At 44.4% G+C, this 19934-nt stretch overlaps 1 protein-coding gene across 3 annotated transcripts in view; it reads right to left on the minus strand.

Moving 5' to 3' along the window:
• Positions 1-451: 451 nt before the first annotated feature.
• Positions 452-19934, minus strand: part of LOC112216784 (copine-8) — a 116450-nt gene continuing 96967 nt past the window's right edge. For 2 of the 3 annotated variants that reach the window (XM_042300065.1, XM_042300063.1), the window contains 8 exons: positions 19462-19476; positions 13453-13499; positions 12365-12546; positions 8346-8473; positions 6764-6866; positions 4519-4576; positions 4339-4412; positions 452-1166 (listed from right to left, as the gene is read on the minus strand). In XM_042300065.1, the coding sequence (XP_042155999.1) occupies positions 978-1166; positions 4339-4412; positions 4519-4576; positions 6764-6866; positions 8346-8473; positions 12365-12546; positions 13453-13499; positions 19462-19476 (796 nt within the window). In that variant the 3' untranslated portion in view covers positions 452-977. The remainder of the gene's footprint in view (positions 1167-4338; positions 4413-4518; positions 4577-6763; positions 6867-8345; positions 8474-12364; positions 12547-13452; positions 13500-19461; positions 19477-19934) is intronic. The other variant, XM_042300064.1, reaches the window with a different exon arrangement.

The following is a 19934-nucleotide window of genomic DNA, read 5'->3' on the forward strand; positions in this document are numbered from 1 at the left end:
CAAGAAGGAGAGTGATGGAGTGCTGCATCAGATGACCTGGCCTCCACAATCACCCAGCCTCAACACAATTGAGATGGTTTGGGATGAGTTGGACCGCAGAGTGAAGGAAAAGCAGCCAACAAATGAAGCTAGTTGAGTGAATGCCAAGAGTGTGCAAAGCTGCCATCAAGGAAAAGGGTGGCTACTTTGAAGAATCTCAAATATATTTTGATTTGTTTAACACTTTTTTGGTTACTACATGATTCCATATGTGTATTTCATTGTTTTGACGTCTTCACTATTATTCTACAATGTAGAAAATAGTCAAAATAAAGAAAAACCCTTGAATGAGTAGATGTGTCCAAACTTTTGACTGGTACTGTATATTATACATGCGTCCAATGGTAAAACTCATTATCATTAACATGTACTGTAAACATTGAGTGAGAGTTGGAAGAATAGAGAGACAGAGTAGAGAGAGATAGAAATATATTTCCAGTTATTTACAACAGTCAAGTGATACCACATCCAGACTATAGAACCCTTTCACCACTCTGCTCCTGAAAAAGGCCAGTCCCCAGGAACTTCCTTCCTATCCTCCTGTCATCCTTCCTTCTTCCTTTCATTCTTTCCTTAAATCCTTCATTCCTTGCCAGGTGAGTTGGGAAGACCAGACTCTGTCAATCTTCCCGGGTGTGTCCCAGAGAGTGTCTCCATTGGCCGATATACACAAAGTCCAGACAGAGGAACGTTTGACAATGAAAGTAAACATGCCCCTGTTGACTCCATCCACCTGTTCCAAAGTAGAACCCTTTAGAACCGCTCAGTAAAAACTTCTAGAACCCTGCCAGTCAGTCAGCCTCCATTAGTGCAATGAGAGAGAGAGCGAGAAAGCCAAGAAGGCCTCTCCTATCACTGAGCGAGTGATGCAGAGAGGAGAGAGACAAATACATATTTGAAGAGGTTTTGTTCGGGACCAGGGGGCATCTCCGCACCCTTCAGATCTGCGTCTGCAGGGGGTGTCCTGGGGGGGTGTATGGAGGGGGTGCGGGCGAGGGCTTGATGCCTCTGATCCTCATGTAGGAGAGGAACTGGTCAGGGATCTCAGCCAGGACATCCTTGGCTAGACGGGCCATACTCAGGATGTGGTTCCCTGTCCGGTCGGTGTAGTCTCTGAATGGGACAAACTGTATGACAAGAGAAAGACAAAACAGGGCTGGAAATAGTTATAGTCTAGTCAATATACAGGTGTTTAGCTACTTAACGTTGAATCCTTACTGGAAAACAGGCAGAGAGAAGAAATGGGGTTGGAGAAATATACTATAATATATACTAAATATGAACTAAAATAAAAGTATAGGCAATATATAGTAGGTGTTAGGCCATGATGTGTAAATAACACTTCCAAAGATCTTTGAAAACTTAAGTTGAGACTTTTTGGACCCACAGTACAAAAAGTAAAGCATGAATTTATTCATAACAGTTCAGAGCGAGGTGAGTTCAGAGCGAGGCAAGTTCAGAGCGAGGTGAAATTGTCCTAGCGAATCAGCTATCAAAGTCTTTCGTTTCCCTCGTCTCTTGTTGCGATGTACAGTGCATTGCTAGCGAGCGCTCAGTCTCTTTCATATCTGATCTAATGAGGATGGGGGCAGGGCCAGTTTTATCACAGAACTGTCTTTCATAGGTGTCCTGCCTGTCTCTGCGTGTGTGTAGAGGCAGCTAACTGTCCAGACTGACAGATAGTGATGGAGTGAGTAAGCTAGGAAGAGCAGAACGGACCTCCTAGTGTGTGTGCGTGCATGCATATATATATGAACAGGGGCTTTGGCTGAGAGTTTCCTTTTGCGAGGGTGGAGACTTCGATTTTACCGGAAATCTCAATTTATTTTTATATAAACGCAACAAAAAAGTTGAGGACCCTGTCTTTCAAAGTTAATTTGTAAAAATTAAAATAACTTCACAGATCTTCATTGTAAAGGGTTTAAACACTGTTTCCCATGCTTGTTCAATGAACCATAAACAATTAATGAACATGCTCCTGTGGAACAGTCGTTAAGACACTAACAGCTTACAGACGGTAGGCAATTAAGGTCACAATTATGTAAACTTCGGACACTAAAGAGGCCTTTCTACTGACTCTGAAAAACACCAAAAGAAAGATGCCCAGGGTCCCTGCTCATGTGCGTGAATGTGCCTTAGGCATGCTGCAAGGAGGCATGAGGACTACAGATGTGGCCAGGGCAATACATTGCAATGTCCATACTGTGAGACGCCTAAGACAGCACTACAAGGAGACAGGACGGACAGTTGATCAGCCTCACAGTGGTAGACCACGTGTAACACCTGCACAGAATTGGTACATCCGAACATCACACCTAAGGGACAGGTACAGGATGGCAACAACAACTGCCCGAGTTACAGCAGGAATGCGCAATCCCTCCATCAGTGCTCAGACTGTCCGCAATAGGCTGAGAGGCTGGGAGGCTTGATGCCTGTTTTAAGGCAGGTCCTCACCAGACATCACCGGCAACAATGTTGGCTATGGGCACAAACCCACCGTTGCTGGACCAGACAGGACTGGCAAAAAGTGCTCTTCACTGACGAGTCACAGTTTTGTCTCTCCAGGGGTGATGGTTGGATTCTCATTTATCATTGAAGGAATGAGCGTTACACCAAGGCATGTACTCTGGAGTGGGATCGATTTTGGAGGTGGTGGGTCCGTCATGGTCTGGGACGGTGTGTCACAGCATCATCGGACTGAGCTTGTCATCATTGTAGGCAATCTCAACGCTGTGCGTTACAGGGAACACATCCTCCTCCCTCATGTGGTACCCTTCCTGCAGGCTCATCCTGACATGACCCTCCAGCATGACAATGCCACCAGCCATACTGCTTGTTCTGTGATTTTCTGCAAGACAGGATTGTCAGTGTTCTGCCATGGCCAGCGAAGAGCCCGGATCTCAATTCCATTGAGCACGTCTGGGACCTGTTGGATCGGAGGGTGAGGGCTAGGGCATTGCCCCCAGAAACGTCCGGGAACTTGCAGGTACCTTGGTGGAAGAGTGGGGTAACATCTCATAGCAAGAACTGTCAAATCTGGTGAAGTCCATGAGGAGATTCACTGCAGTACTTAATGCAGCTGGTGGCCACACCAGATACTGACTGTTACCTTTGATTTTGACCCACCTTTTGTTCAAGGACACATTATTCCATTTCTGTTAGTCACATGTCTGTGGAACTTGTTCAGTTTATGTCTCAGTTGTTGAATCTTATGTTCATTGAGATAAATACACATGTTTTTACCCCATTTGTCTCGCCAATTTTCATGGTATCCAATTGGTAGTTTCAGTCTTGTCCCATCGCTGCAACTCCCATATGGACTCGGGAGAGGCGAAGGTCTAGAGCCGGCGTCCTCTGAAACGCGACCCTACCAAGCCGCACTGCTTCTTAACACACTGCACGCTTAACCTGGAAGCCAGCCGCACCAATGTGTTGGAGGAAACCATCTATATCTGGCGACCCACGCCAGCGTGCATTGGACAAAAACTTCCCTGCCGGCCAAACCCTCCCCTAACCCGGAAGACGCTGGGCCAATTGAGCACCGCCCCATGGGTCTCCCGGCTGTGGCTGACTGTGACAGAGCCTGGACTCAAACTAGGACCTCTAGTGGCACAGCTAGCACTGCAATGCAGTGCCTTAGACCACTGTGCCCTCGGGAGGCCCTGAACTCTCAATTTCTAACACATATAAACTCAGAAGTTAATCAAGCAGCTAACCAAATAATGCAAGATTTTACTTCTGGGTTAACTGAGATTAGGACTGGGGCCTCTGTGGGTTCTCTGTCCATCTGGCCTGATGAGGGAGGGCAGAGCAGGTGGGAATGATCTGAACTCAGACCAGATGTTTGTCTGTCTAATGGAACCAGGGCCAGGAGCCATAACACAGATGTTAACATGCTGTTAAACTCTAATGTACGAGCACTACTATCTGTGTAAATGTCCATTTTGGTTTTATGGATGATTCAGTTGAATCCCACCTGTGATTTCCCTCCCAATATGTTGTTTTCTAGTACTTCTAGTTCCTATATTCTACTACTAGTTCATTTATCATCATTATGTGCATATAAGTAGTATGTTGTAGCATCTGTCCATGGCCCTGACTGTTCTGTGCTATGCAATGAATCAAATGCATTTTATAAAGCCCTTTGAACAATAGTAGCTGTCACAAAGTGAGGCTAGATGGTTGCAGACAGTTTGTTTTTGTTTGTGAGGCATATTCTAATGCTCCCAAAACCCTACCTATTTGACTGCATGTATCCTGCAACCTAGCAGTGGAACAGACAGAAGGAACATGGTGTACCTGAACAATGTCCCTCTCTGCATATCTTCCCTTCGACGAGATCCTCACTTCATCACCGTCCAACTCAATCATCGCTGAGAAGAAACATCATACTGTAGTCATCATCTGCTCAGTGGAGTGTCTGTGTGTGTGTGTGCGCACGTACATTTGTGCATCTGTGTGTGTTTGCGTGTTTCTTACCATCAAATTCTGCTGGTCCCACCCCTACGATGATAATCGACATTGGAAGACACGAAGCCTGGATAGGACACGAGGAAACACATTTGAGTCTCATATTCTCCTCATTATGTCTTTGACAAAGTTGAGTCTGTCACACAGTATACATATGCATAGGATTCTGTCAGACAGTCTATGAAATATGTTTTAGGAGTGACTTTGACTGTGCACCTATATAGCCTATACAACAAAGTTGATTCACCCCAAGCTGTGTGTGTGTGTGTGTGTGTACAGTCGTGGCCAAAAGTGACACAAATATACATTTTCACAAAGTCTGCTGCCTCAGTATGTATGATGGCAATTTGCATATACTCCAGAATGTTATGAAGAGTGATCAGATGAATTGCAATTAATTGCAAAGTCCCTCTTTGCCATGCAAATTAACTGAATCCCCACAAAAGGACTAGCTGACATCATGTCAGTGATGACGAGGACAAGGCTGGAGATCACTCTGTCATGCTGATTGAGTTTGAATAACAGACTGGAAGCTTCAAAAGGAGGGTGGTGCTTGGAATCATTGTTCTTGATCTGTCAACCATGGTTACCTGCAAGGAAACACGTGCCGTCATCATTGCTTTGCACAAAAAGGGCTTCACAGGCAAGGATATTGCTGCCAGTAAGATTGCACCTAAATCAACCATTTATCGGATCATCAAGAACTTCAAGGAGAGCGGTTCAATTGTTGTGAAGAAGGCTTCAGGGCGCCCAAGAAAGTCCAGCAAGCGCCAGAACCGTCTCCTAAAGTTGATTCAGCTGCGGGATCTGGGAACCACCAGTACAGAGCTTGCTCAGGAATGGCAGCAGGCAGGTGTGAGTGCATCTGCACAGGAGTGCATCTGCACGCACGGTGAGGTGAAGACTTTGAGGATGGCCTGGTGTCAAGAAGGGCAGCAAAGAAGCCACTTCTCTCCAGGAAAAACATCAGGGACAGACCGATATTCCTCAAAAGGTACAGGGATTGGACTGCTGAGGACGGGGGTAAAGTAATTTTCTCTGATGAATCCCCTTTCAGATTGTTTGGGGCATCTGGAAAAAAGCATGTCAGGAGAAGACAAAGTGAGCGCAACCATCAGTCTTGTGTCATGCCAACAGTAAAGCATCCTGAGACCATTCATGTGTGGGGTTGCTTCTCAGCCAAGGGAGTGGGCTCACTCACAATTTTGCCTAAGAACACAGCCATGAATAAAGAATGGTACCAACACATCCTCCGAGAGCAACTTCTCCCAACCATCCAGGAACAGTTTGGTAACGAACAATGCCTTTTTCAGCATGATGGAGCACCTTGCCATAAGGCAAAAGTGATAACTAAGTGGCTCGGGGAACACAACATAGATATTTTGGGTCCATGGCCAGGAAACTCCCCAGACCTTAATCCCATTGAGAACTTGTGGTCAACCCTCAAGAGGCAGACAAACAAAAACCCACAAATTCTGACAAACTCCAAGCATTGATTATGCAAGAATGGGCTGCCATCAGTCAGAATGTGGCCCAGAAGTTAATTGGCAGCATGCCAGGGCAGATTACAGAGGTCTTGAAAAAGAAGTGTCAACACTGCAAATATTGACTCTTTTCATCAACTTCATGTAATTGTCAATAAAAGCCTTTGACACTTATGAAATGCTTGTAATTATACTTCAGTATTCCATAGTAACATCTGACAAAAATATCTAAAGACACTGAAGCAGCAAACTTTGTGGAAATTAATATTTGTGTCATTCTCAAAACATTTGCCATGACTGTGTGTGTAAATATTCATTGGGTGTCTGAGATGTAGTATCCCGAGTGGCGCAGCAGCCTAAGGCACTGCATCTCAGTGTGTGTGTGCCATAATCCCGCCTCTGCTCTCTCCGTCTTTCTGAGTGATGTTTGTTTGATGTATTACCCAGGGTTGTAGAATGATAGATGAGTTTATCAGAATGTCTTGTTTACTTGTTTCCCTAGGAACTGATCCCAAGCCAACCTTTACCTCTCACATACATACATGCATACATACTTACATTACTGTTCCCACTACCCCCCAATCAAGTCCCCTGTCCAATCTCCCCTGACTATGGTAATACAGACAGTGATGTGCGTCTTAGCCACTAGCATCCATACTGGCCATCTAGTGACTAGGACCGGGATTCAATCAGATTGTTGATTTGGAAAATTGTCTGTGAATGTGGTCTCCGCCAAAGTGGGAACATTGCCTAGCAGTTGTTGATCTTACGTTGACGATGGACTCCTTGGTCTGGGCCATGTCTGAGATGACTCCATCTGTGATGATGAGGAGGATGAAGTACTGAGAGCCATCCTTCACTGACGCAGCATACCTACACACAGGAGAGAGAAACACAGAGTACATAGGTGAGCCAAACAAGTGTTTATATTACCGATAAAACCCTACATTAAACCTGGTCTTTATTTCCTACAGATGTAACCTTTCAAACCCGGCATGAACTGGCTGGGTAGTGATATTATTTCTGGCACCTACTTTTACACAGCGTGGGCCCTAGCCTCTGACTGCTTCCTGTGCTTCTCAAAACACACGTAAGGCGGGCGGAGAGAGAACCTCTGGTGCTCGCAGCGCCGGATACAGAGACAGAGAAGTCAACTGAACGGTTATTAAACTGCGAGGAGCGTGAGGGCACAGCAGAGAAGGAGTGGAGCGGTCATTATTAAAACGCGGGGGCGAGTGGCACAGGTTAGAAACAGAGGAGGCTGGCATGACAGCGGTGCCTGGGAGTGAGGGGAGGGGTGAGGAGAAGGGAGGAGAGGGGTAGGGTATGTGTCTAGGGTGGCACTAATGATTGGATTCCCGAGAGCCACACACATTTTGCACTGGGTTGTTACCCCTCAACTCAACATCTCTACCTTGGCTTCCGAGCAACAACAAACAGGCACAAACACACCTGTAAATCTCACGTCTTCTGACAGCACCTGACTTCATCAAGGCACACTCATTAAGGTTTAAGGACTGTGTGTGTGTGTGTGTGTGGGAAGGACTGTGTAGTCATTGTTCACTCACACAAACAACACATTTACAGGTTAATTAAAGAACCCGAATGTGGCAAAAGTCACAAAACACGTTCATTTAACAGCTCAGAAGCAACTTTTCTGTGTGACTCAAGTTCTACAGTGGAATGTTGCAACACAGTCACACTTGTTAACTGTGAAATTATCTCTGCGAGCTGTGCATGCACTGAGAAGCACAGTCACACGTTGAAGAGTTGGAGAATCTCAGTTTAGTCTGATCTTGTGGCCAAAACACTGTTACCAACGTATTCTCAGCATAATACTCTTGAGTTATGTACTGAAACATCTACTTTCACTTTTAAAAGTTGATACATCTGAACTGTTTGTCTGCAGACTTCCTCTGTTGTCCTTTTTGCTCTCAGGGAAACGACTCATCAATCTCAACATACAGCCTGCGTTGTGAATGGCTCTTACTGGAACAGAGGACAGTGGATCGATACACAAGTTCAGGCCACCTTAATTAGTATTGATCTTCTCTGGACTCCTGGCTCGCTCATGCCTGGGAGGTTTAGGTGTGCACCGGTAGGAATGTGATCTGACATTCAATGAAGGAAGACCTATCGGTATCGGCCTCTGTTTTTATCAGCCTGTTCTGTGTATTCAGTCAGTTCAGGAAGTAAATCTAAAAACTCCGGAAAGAAAAAGTGTGTAATATCATTTTCAGTTCATACATTGAATTTCAATTTGGTTTCGCAAATTCACTGAAATGAATCGAAAACCTGAAGTGACCCCGAAGCTGGTTTAATTCCAGCTTTGTTCCTCATAGCCCCCTTTACCTGGCCACGTGGTTGATGACAGGGGAGAAGTTGGTTGGGCCGTAGAGGCAGACAGACTTCAGGCTCTGGTAATATGCCTCCATCACTCCATCTATACCTGCACAGTATGGGTTTTGGGGGTTGCCATTCTGGAAGACACAGAAAGAAGGAGGGTAGTTCAATCTTTCATCAATTCCATCAAGCAGGAGAAGAAAGCAAAGAAGAGAATAAAAAATAATGTTAAAAGCAAGAGAATGGAGGAGGATAACTAGAAAAAAGGGAGGGAGAGGAGGATAAATAAACAGCTTTCATCAATACAACTTTAGGCCCAGTGAGAGATAAATGTGGGCAATCCCTGCTGAGCGTGCTGGAGGCATCCTCCTGTCTGAGTGGTATCCTACTGTTTAAAGTACTCTGCAGAGCCGAAGTGGGAAGGAGAGAGAGGGGGAGGGAAGGCTGTCTGTGATCGATGGTTTCTGCCTTGCATAAAGGACAGTTACTGTTCTCCTTGGTGGTCATAGAACTCAGTGGGTGTATTTTAGCCTGCCAGGCAGGACTTGGCATCCTCAGCCTCCACACTACAGCCACTAAGGAGACATTCAAACGCTGAGGGTTTGAGCCTGCCTGGAGCGTCAGTTACAGTGCCTGGCAAAAGTATCCATCCTCCTTGGCGTTTTTTTTCTCGATTTTGTTGCATTACAACCTGTAATTTAAATACATTTTTATTTGGATTTCATGTAATGGACCCAAAATAGTCCAAATTTGTGAAGAGAAATGAAAAAAAAGAACTAGTTTCAAAGATTTCAACCAAAAAAAAAAGAGAAAAAAAAGAGAAAAGTGGTGCGTGCATATATATTCACCCCCTTCGCTATGAACCCTCTAAATAAGATCTGGTGCAACCAATGACCAATTAGTCACATAATTAGTTCAATAAAGTCCACGTGTGCAATCTAAGTGTCACTTGATCACAGTATATATATACACACCTGTTCTGAAAGTCCCCAGAGTCTGCAACACCACTAAACAAGGGGCACCACCAAGCAAGCAGCACCATGAAGACCAAGGAGCTCTCCAAACAGGTCAGGGACAAAGTTGTGGAGAAGTACAGATGTGGAGAAGTACAGATCAGGGTTGGGTTATAAAAAAATATCAAACTTTGAACATCCCACGGAGCACCATTAAATCCATTGTTAAGGCTAGGCATAATACACTGCCCCCTTTGGATGAATTGCGTGCCCATAGTAAACTGAAAAAACATCTGTCCAAAATTGCTAATATATGCATATAATAATTATTATTGGATAGAAAACACTCTAAAGCTTCTAAAACCGTTTGAATTACGTCTGTAAGTATAGCAGAACTCACAGGGCAGGCAATCTCCCAAACTAGTTTTGGAATCATGAAAGTTGGGGCAACTTTGACGTCATCGCCCCCACCCTTCCCAACCAGCTATGGATCTGGAGACACTTTCTATGTCTTCCACTAGATGTCCTCATTCAGTAGAGCATTTAATTGTGCGAATCCCGCGAGCTTTGACCCTTTGGGAGGCAAAAGAGTGGGTGTCGTGAGAAAATACATGTGCGTAAGGGCGCGAATTGGACACAGACCTTCCTCTGTTCCAGCTTGCCTGAGAAGAAGTATGATTGTCCGGTTGAATTGAGAATTGTTTTGTACGTTTATTACATCCTAAAGCTTGATTCTGCACTTAGTTTGACCAGTTTAGTCGACATATAATATGTAATTTCGAAGTTTTGATGCGCAACTGTTCGGGACCAGAAGTCATTTTGGGTGCATTTCAGCTGAAAGTGCTAGCAGATGCTACTATAAGGACACACGAACTGAAACAAAATGATGTATTGGGTAAGTATGACTCCTTCCACTACATTCTGATCGAAGACCATCAAAGGTAAGGGAATATTTATGTTGTAATTTTGTATTTCTGTTGACTCCAACATAGCGGAGAAATATTGCTTTACGTCTGAGCGCCGTCTCAGATTATTGCATAGTGAACTAATTCTGTAACGTTAAAAATAAATTTAACACACGCATTAAGAAAACTAACTATATGTAGAACATGTATATTTAGTCAAAGTTTATGATGTGTATTTCTGTTATCTGGCGGAGCTATCTATAATTTCTCCGGACATTTTGGAGCATTTTCTGAACATGGCGTCAATATAAACAGAGATTTATGGATATAAATGGCATATTATTGAAAAAAACATAAATGTACTGTAACATGTTCTATTACTGTCATCTCATGAAGATTTTCAAAAGGTTAGTGAATTATTTTTCTTTTAATCCTGCGTTTGTGATTGCATCTTTTGTTCGACAAAATGGCTGTATATCGTCTGTGTCTTTGTGGTGGTTTGACATAAATATGTGCTATGTTTTCACCGTAAAACATTTTAGAAATCTGACACGCTGGGTAGATGAACAAGGTGTATATCTTTCATTTGAGCTATTGGACTTGTTAATGTGTGGAAGTTAAATATTTCTAAGAATATTTTTGCATTCTGTGCGCCACCGTTTCAGTTGAGCGGGGGGGGGTTGGTACCCCCTGGGGAACCTGTACCGTTAACAAGTTATAAACAATGGAAAGAATATGGCACCACAACAAACCTGCCAAGAGAGGGCCAACCACCAAAACGCTCAAACCAGGCAAGGAGGGCATTAATCAAGCGGCAACAAACAGACCAAAGATAACCCCGAAGGAGCTGCAAAGCTCCACAGCAGAGATTGGAGTATCTGTCCATAGGACCACTTTAAGCCATACAGTCCACAGACCAGGGCTTTACAGAAGGGTGGCGAGAAAAAAGCCATTGCCTAAAGAAAAAATAAGCAACATGTTTGGTGTTTGCCAAAAGGCATGTGGGAGACTCCCCAAACATATGGAAGAAGGTATTCTGGTCAGATGAGACAAAAATGTAGCTTTTTGGCCATCAAGGAAAACACTATGTCTGGCACAAACCAAACACCTCTCATCACCCCGAGCACACCATCCACACACAGTGGTGGCAGCCTCATGCTGTGGGGGTGTTTTTCCATTAGCAGGGTCTGGGAAACTGGTCAGAATTGAAGGATTGGTAGATGGCGCTAAATACTGGGAAATTCTTGAGGGAAACCTGTTTGTCTTCCAGAGATTTGAGACTGGGACGGAGGTTCACGTTCCAGCAGGACAATGACCCTAAGTATACTGCTAAAGCAAGTATACTGTGGTATACTTGTGGTTTAAGGGGAAACATTTAAATGTCTTGGAATGGCCTAGTCAAAGCCCAGACCTCAATCCAATTGAGAATATGTGGTATAAGTTAGTGGTACTTAAAGATTGCTGTATACCAGCGGAACCCATCCAACTTGAAGGAGCTGGAGCAATTTTGCCTTGAAGAATGGGCAAAAATCCCAGTGGCTAGATGTGCCAAGCTTATAGAGACATACCCCAAGAGACTTGCAGCTGTAATTGCTACAAAAGGTGGCTCTACAAAGTATCGACTTTGGGAGGGTGTATAGTTATGCATGCTCAAGTTCTGTTTTTTTAATAATTTCTTGTTTTTCACAATAAAAACTATTTTGCATCTTCAAAGTGGTAGGCATGTTGTGTAAATCAAATGATCCCCCCCCCCCCAAAACATTTTTTTATTTAAATTCCAAGCCACAAAATAGAAAAATGCCAAGGGGGGTGAATACTTTCGCAAGCCACTGTATGTGGAATTTGCCATCATTTTTTGTTGCTCTTTCATTTGTCTAATTACTTATGCTTCTATGGGTGCATCTGCAGCTCTGAGTCCACAGGGCAAACTGGAACAGTGACTGTGATCAGATGTAAACAAAACAAGCCTGTGAACACATTAAGTATATGTGGTTCCACAATTTAACCAACTGAGCCAAGACTGAACAACTCTGGTGATGGAGTATCCACAGGTTTTGTTCCAACCTTTCTGAACCACATCGCTCACCATGGTGAACTCATGTGAGACCTATCCACCAAAGCCCAGAGTAGGGAACATCTTACCAGGGTTCAGAGGGTAGAGGTCACTTACCAGGGCGAACTCATGTGAGACCCGTCCGTCAGGGGGAAGCTTGGCTCCGAAGCCCAAAGCAGGGAACATCTTATCACTGTCGTAGTCCTGGATGATCTCCCCTACAGCCTTCATGGCCATGGCGTAGGCATTCATCTGGTAGGGACTCATGTAGTGGAGGGAGGTGGGCTGGGTTGGGTTGCCTGGGAAACAGGTACGGTAATGGGACAGTAATAACAAGGTACAATAATGGAACAGAGCCAGATATAGAAAAGGAATGGTTGTGTCTCAAATTAAACTCCATTCCCCATGTAGGGCACTGCTAGCCCATGCTGTTTATGGGTGAAAGTGGTGCAGTATATGTGGAATAGGGTGTTATGAGTTTTGCCCATACAGAAAGGTAGTTGTGATTTCAACCAAAATGGTGATACCTTTAGACAGCATAATACAGCATCTCACTAGAGACCGTGTTACATCTCTTTCCCTGCCTTTCCCCTCTATAGAAGACTCTGGGTAGTGGGTACAGTATGAGTGACAAAAACATCATTCCATAATCAATAATAGCAGGAGAATAATTTCACTCGTGTCTCGTTAAAAGCACTTTATAGCACAGTGGCTGCAGTGGTTATGAGTATAGTGACATATGACCTTTAGATCTTTTAAACGGACCTATTGGACACGCATCCATGACATCAGCTCCTGCATATCGGACCTCGTCAAATAAAAACAAGGAAGCAATAACCCTTATGGGTCATCAGTGGATCTAAGTTTGAACTGAACCATCTGTTGTTGTTGTTGTTATCTAAGAGATGCGATCGTCCCAGTCAACCTCACTATAACGTCTAAGAGCTCATGACCCAGGTCATTTCCTTCCAGCCTTGCTATAACAGGTACACATTAAAATGGATAAGAGAGGCACAATCGTTCCTGTTATCACCACTAAGCTATGATCTCTGACAGCATTAGGTTTCAGCCCTGAAATAATGGAGAGGGCTATTACAGATCACTTTATTCCCCATCTGCACACATTTAAATAGCCCTGGTCGAGCATTAGGAGAAGTGTTGTGTGTGTGTGTGTGTGTGTGTGTGTGTGTGTGTGTGTGGCTCACCGTTTGAAGCGGTGAAATCAATCGCCACTGTGAAATTAATCTGGGTCCTGGAAGGCAAAAGCAAGAGGAAGGTAATTATTTGTTTACCGCACACACATACGGCTTAATGGACTTTAGTAAACACAATAATGTTCTGATTATCATAGCTCAAGCAAGCGGATAAGTTGAAACCTCTCCTTGTCCTTGGTCCCCGAGGACACTAAATGCAATATAATAGAGAGTGAGAGAGAGAAAACTGTCTAATCCTTCACTATTTACAGTATTTCCCAAGAAGTCAAGACAAACTGGTTCAACAGGTCAGTGCACACAGTGCTGAGGTACCGTGCCCTGTGGCTCACACAGCCTCTTGCCCTCTCCACCACCTCCTGTATTGAATAGATCAGGTACTGTAAGGAACCATTGGACTTGTCATCCTGTGACGCCATGCGGAGTGCACTGCTCAGCCCGCAGACACACGTTAGTGCAGCAGACCTGAAAAAGCCGGTTTACTCATTGTGAGGGAGGGGGAGGAACCAGACCAGGGGCTCTGTGCTCTCCTCTCCCCAGCTCCGAGCCACTCTGCCTGCGTTAGCTGTGGTTCAGGTCAGGATAGGAGCCATGAGGTGGGTATGGATGTATAGGGCCCAGGTCGGGCTCTGCGCTACTCTAGTCCACACTGACACACACAGCCTGGGTCTAATGCTGGGAGAGGAAGAGGTGGGTGGGGAGTGATGCCTGAAGTACAGAGCTGTCACTTCATGTTAGGGCAGAGGCTGCATCAAGGATAGAGTCTAGGGGTGGAGGGGGGCAGATGGAGGATGAGAGGAGGGAGGAATAAGGAAGGAGCAGAGGGATGCTTGCATCATTCCCCCGGAGTTAAATCACACATTGTCTTAAAATCACTCATTTACGCTTCGGTTTGCACGCTAAGAATGTGTTTGAGCGCATCCCTTTTTCTCCCCAATTTCGTGATATCCAATTGGTAGTTACAGTCTTGTCCCATCGCTGCAACTCCCGTACGGACTCGCAAGAGTCAAAGGTCGAGAGCCATGCGTCCTCCGAAACACGACCCTGCCAAGCCGCAATGCTCCTTGACACACTGCTCGCTCAACCCGGAAGTCATTGAGCGCATTTCTTAAATAATATTTGTGTAGGGGTAAAAAGTTAAATATGGTAGTGCATGTCAACGTGCACGTTATACTGGGCTATCCTGCACCAAACAGATTTTTATTTTCTTTTTTAACTTCACTGAATTGTACTGTAACTCATGTTACACGAATTCAAGTCCCCCCCCCCATTGTATAATTCAGTGCCAAGATGTACAGTATCACTCAATATTCAAGGGCATTGGTACGCTGCAGAAGTCAGTGGAGAGGAGGCAAGTTTAATATTGTGAGAAATGAACAGAGGGACAAGTCTGCAAGGAGAAGAGGAGGTGAGACAGTGGTGTGTTGGAGTCATATCTGGTCCAGCTCTCTGTGCCAAGAGGGAGGGAGGGAGACACAGACAGACAGACGTGCATTGGAGTCATATCTAGTCCAGCTCTCTGTGCCAAGAGGGAGGGAGGGAGGGAGACACAGACAGACAGACGTGCATTGGAGTCATATCTAGTCCAGCTCTCTGTGCCAAGAGGGAGATAGACAGACAGTGGCCCGCCAGGCTGAATTATGGATGTCTCCACACACACGCACCCGTGCACATTACACACACAGCGAGTTTCCACCTTGTTCAGAGAGTGTGAGGACAGCCAGAAACAGGGGAAGGAGATGGATAAAGAGAGAGAAAGAGAGAAAAAAAGAGCAGAGAAATGTATCCCAGTCTGAAACAAAATATTACTCAGTTATTTCAACATAACTCAAAGACTGTAAATCAGTGGAGATCCAACTCAGAGATGCAATCTAATTATTCACATTAGAATGCAGAGGGCTCTCACTAAAGGTCAGCCGAAGCTTCTGCACCAATCACAGATGACTGTGCACAGTGAGGTAAGAGTGAAACATCACCCCATTGGCTCCAGGTGTTGCCCCTGGCAGCGCACGTTCCAGGAAAACTAGCCAGCCCCTTCTGATCTTAAAGGGGCAATCAGCAGTTGCTACATACATTTTATGTATGATATGTACCCATGGATTCTTAAAGAATATAACTTATAAATAACTCATGAGCTTAGTTCAACTGTTGTACCCCCATCAGTACCGAAAATATAAGCTTGTTTGTGAACCAATGTTTGTAAACAAAACAAAGTAAAAATGTTAAAAACTGTATAGCCTCAAAACATGGTTAAAAGTATAATTCTGATATCATGGATGGTCCGGCCTTGCATCCATAGATCTGTCTATAAATTTGAGACGGTTTACATTTCTCCAGCCCCGTCCCTCAGCATCTTACCGAAACAGGGGCGGGGATAACACTTTATTGTTTCGACTGCTTTAACCCAGCTCAAACCCAAAAAGCTACTCTTTCAACACAGAGAGAGCGAATGTAACTTTTAATATGGGCGATTTTTTAGTTTGCCTTGAAACCTTATTTAAAAGCAACAATAAAATAACGGATAGAAAGTCAGCTCTTCTCAAGTAAGATTTTCGGAACAAAACAGTAAAGCAGGAAATCACTAAGGAAGTGACTACGAGGACTTGGCAAACCATTACCTTTTTTGTTCATATCTGACTGTGTTATTAGCTGGATCATTATCAGAGAGAGGAGAGGAGGAGCAGAGAGGAGGAAAGGAGAGTGGAAGAGAGGAGATGGGGAGTGGGAGGAGGGGAGAGGAAAGGGGAAGAGATTTTCTCATGTTAAACAAACATCTAACAGAGACTCAACACTACTGTCCCTTCCAGCCTTGTCTATGGTTAATGATTCATAATCAGTAAATAGTACTACTGTAGGAGTGTTATTGTATTAGTGGCATCCATCGGCCCCTGCCAGTAGACCTGGGAAACCCGGTAGGAGTAATTAGCACTGGTCCTGAGGCTAATTGATTGTTTCATGCATCATTTAGGACTCCATATCCACAACTGTAAGGGACGATGCAGTCTATAGAGAGACTACATGAGCTCACTTGGAAACAAAACATGTCATCCCAATGTCTTCCCTGGTTAAATAAAGCTTAAAAAAGAAAGAGTGGAGGACTGTGTGCCATATTGAAGCTATCAGTGCAGGGGATGAGGCACACACAAATCTTGACTCATGTCTATGTCTCCTATCTGATAGTATCACCCAGGGGCGATCAGTGCAGTACCTTTCTCTACAGCGCTCCATTTATTTGCTTCAGATTGCCTCCGGGCAGGAAGAGAAAAAAACCCTGCCAGCCACAGAGCCAGCTGATGACCAATTCACAGAAAAATACAAATGTCTGGGAAAGAAAGAGAGAACCTTGTCTGGAGAGAACATACAATGGAGTGTAAGGAAGAGCAGAGAAGCATCCTCCTATCGTTACTGGAGTGGAGAGATGCAGAGATGTAAAGCGAGAGAGAGAGAGAGATGTAGTGCGAGAGAGAGAGAGATTTAGCACGAGAGAGAGAGATGTAGAGAGAGAGAGAGATGTAGAGAGAGAGAGAGAAGTAGAGAGAGAGATGTAGAGAGAGAGATGTAGAGAGAGAGATGTAGAGAGAGAGATGCAGAGAGAGAGAGATGCAGAGAGCGAGAGATGTAGAGAGCGAGAGAGATGCAGAGAGATGTAGAGAGCGAGAGAGTGAGAGAGAGATGCAGAGAGAGATGGAGAGAGCGAGAGATGTAGAGAGAGAGAGATGGAGAGAGAGAGAGATGTAGAGAGCGAGAGAGAGAGATGCAGAGAGAGATGTAGAGAGCGAGAGATGTAGAGAGCGAGGGAGATGTAGAGAGAGAGATAGAGATGTAGAGAGAGAGAGAGAGAGATGTAGAGAGAGACAGGGAGATGTAGAGAGAGATGTAGAGAGCGAGAGAGAGAGAAAGACGGAGATGTAGAGAGAGAGAGAGCGAGAGATGTAGAGAGAGGGAGATGTAGAGAGAGAGATGTAGAGAGAGAGAGAGAGAGATGGAGAGAGATTTAGCGCGGCAGAGAGAGATGTAGAGAGCGAGAGATGTAGAGAGAGCGAGGGAGATGTAGAGAGCGAGGGAGATGTAGAGAGAGAGGGAGATGTAGAGAGAGAGAGATGTAGAGAGAGAAGTAGAGGGAGAGAAGTAGAGAGAGAGAGAAGTAGAGAGAGAAATGTAGAGAGAGATGCAGAGAGAGATGTAGAGAGAGAGATCCATTCCTAGTATTATTTTTAAAGCCCTGGGTGATTCAACTGGACTAGGCTCTGACAATGTATGACAAACCACGGTACTTTGCAGTGGTGATGGCACTGTGGAGGTTTAGAGAAGAAGAAGGAAAGAAGGCGGAGGATGAGAAAAAGACTGATTGTTTACATGCTGCCTACATACCACCAGCAACCATTAAGGGAACATTGACGCAATAAAACAACTTGAAAGCAACACGAGCAGAACAGAAGGTTGGATTAATTCTGTTTCAAATGGACCATGTTAATCCCTTTGTATATAACAACTGGTGTTAATACATTAACACTGAATGAGGGTCCCAATTCCACAAACACATGCACACACATGACAGCTGTGTGCTGCTTGAGAAGAGATGGGGGATGAAAAGTGATGAGAAGAGATGAGAAAGAACAGAAGAAAATAAAAGGGATTATGTACTGAACAAAAATAGAAAAATGCAACAATTTTGCTGAGTTCAAGTTCATATAAGGAAATCAGTCAATTGAAATAAATACATTAGGACCTCAGCTTTGGATTTCACATGACTGAGAATACAGATATGCATCTGTGGGTCACAGATACCTTAAAAAAAACACCAGACAGTTTCTGGTGTGACCACCGTTTGCCTCATGCAGTGCGACACATCTCCTTCTCATAGAGTTGGTCAGGCTGTTGTTTGTGGCCTGTGGAATGTTGTCCCACTCCTCTTCAAAGGCTGTGCAAAGGTGCAGGATATTGTCGGGAACTGGAACACGCTTTCGTTCACGTCGATCCAGAGCATCCCAAACATGCTCAATGGGTGACATATGTCTGGTGAGTATGCAGGCCATGGAAGAACTGGGGCATTTTCAGGTTCCAGGAATTGTTAATTTTTATGAAAAATGTTTGTATTTTGTATTGTATTTCCCAAGCCCTTTTTCTCTCCAAATTATGATTTTGTCTTATTGCTGCAACTCCCCAATGGGCTTGGGAGAGGTGGAGTCATGCGTCCTCTGAAACATGACCCCCCCCTAACCACGCTCCTTAACAACCGCCAGCTCAACCCGGAATCGGCATAGGGATGTGCATTATCATGCTGAAACATGAGGTGATGGCGGTGGATGCATGGCATGACAATGGGCCTCAGGATCTCATCACGTGCATTCAAATTGCCATCGCTAAAATGCAATTGTGTTCATTGTCCGTAGCTTATGCCTGCCCATAACCCCACCATGGAGCACTTTGTTCACAAGGTTGACGTAAGCAAACCCCTCGCCCACACAATGACATACACGTGGTCGAATGTTGTGAGGCCGGTTGGACATACTGCAAAGTTCTCTGAAACAACATTGGAGGCGGCTTACGATAGAGAAATGGACATTCAAGTGGACAGTCCTGAGACATCTGTGGCATTGTGTTGTGTGACAAAACAGCACATTTGACCTGTGTAATGATCGGGCTGTTAAATCAGCTTCTTGATATTGCCACACGCGGATGGATAATCTTGGCAAAGGAGAAATGCTCACCAACAGGGATGTAAACAAATGTGTGCACAACATTTTCTGAAAAATACGTGCATATGGAACATTTCAGGGATCTTTTATTTCCATGTTTCATTTATATTTTTGTTCAGTGTCGATGAAACATATCACAACAAACAAGCCCAGACAGATGCAGAGACACGAGGGGGTGGAGCATGCCACAGTTATCATAAAACATGAGTACTATGGTCCATTATCGTCCATTTAGGCTTCAAACAGCAAAAAACATCACTTTCCACTTCACTTAGTCACACGAACATTGGTGCACACCACTCACCCGCCCTGGCCCACTCTGTCAAAAAAAACATGAAACGTTAAGAGTTAGGAAAGTGCTTCTTATTCTACAACATTCAGTAAGACCTAGTTTCGTGTATGCATTTTACAAAAGCAGAGTAAAAAAAAGTAAACTCCTGCCTCCTACACACTTGTCTGCAATTACACAGTTGACCTCCATCACACTCATACACAATAAACCACATCAGTATACACTGAGTGTACAAAACATTAACAATGCCTTCTTAATATTGAGTTGTTTGTACTGTAGCTATGGGTTGGGATTATGGTTCATTATTTGTCTAGCTAGCTACATGTTTAAACAAAAAAGACTCCACTTCGCCAGATGATTACATGACCCATCAAGTTAGCCAGGTGTGTCTGGGGGTGGTTACGTTACGGCTATCTATTGTATTTCATGAACATGTGTACATGTCTAGACAATAGTGATGCAGTGTGTTCAGAAAGTATTCAGAC

This window comes from Oncorhynchus tshawytscha, linkage group LG17, assembly GCF_018296145.1.
Source record: "Oncorhynchus tshawytscha isolate Ot180627B linkage group LG17, Otsh_v2.0, whole genome shotgun sequence".
Classification (NCBI taxonomy): Eukaryota; Metazoa; Chordata; class Actinopteri; order Salmoniformes; family Salmonidae; genus Oncorhynchus; species Oncorhynchus tshawytscha.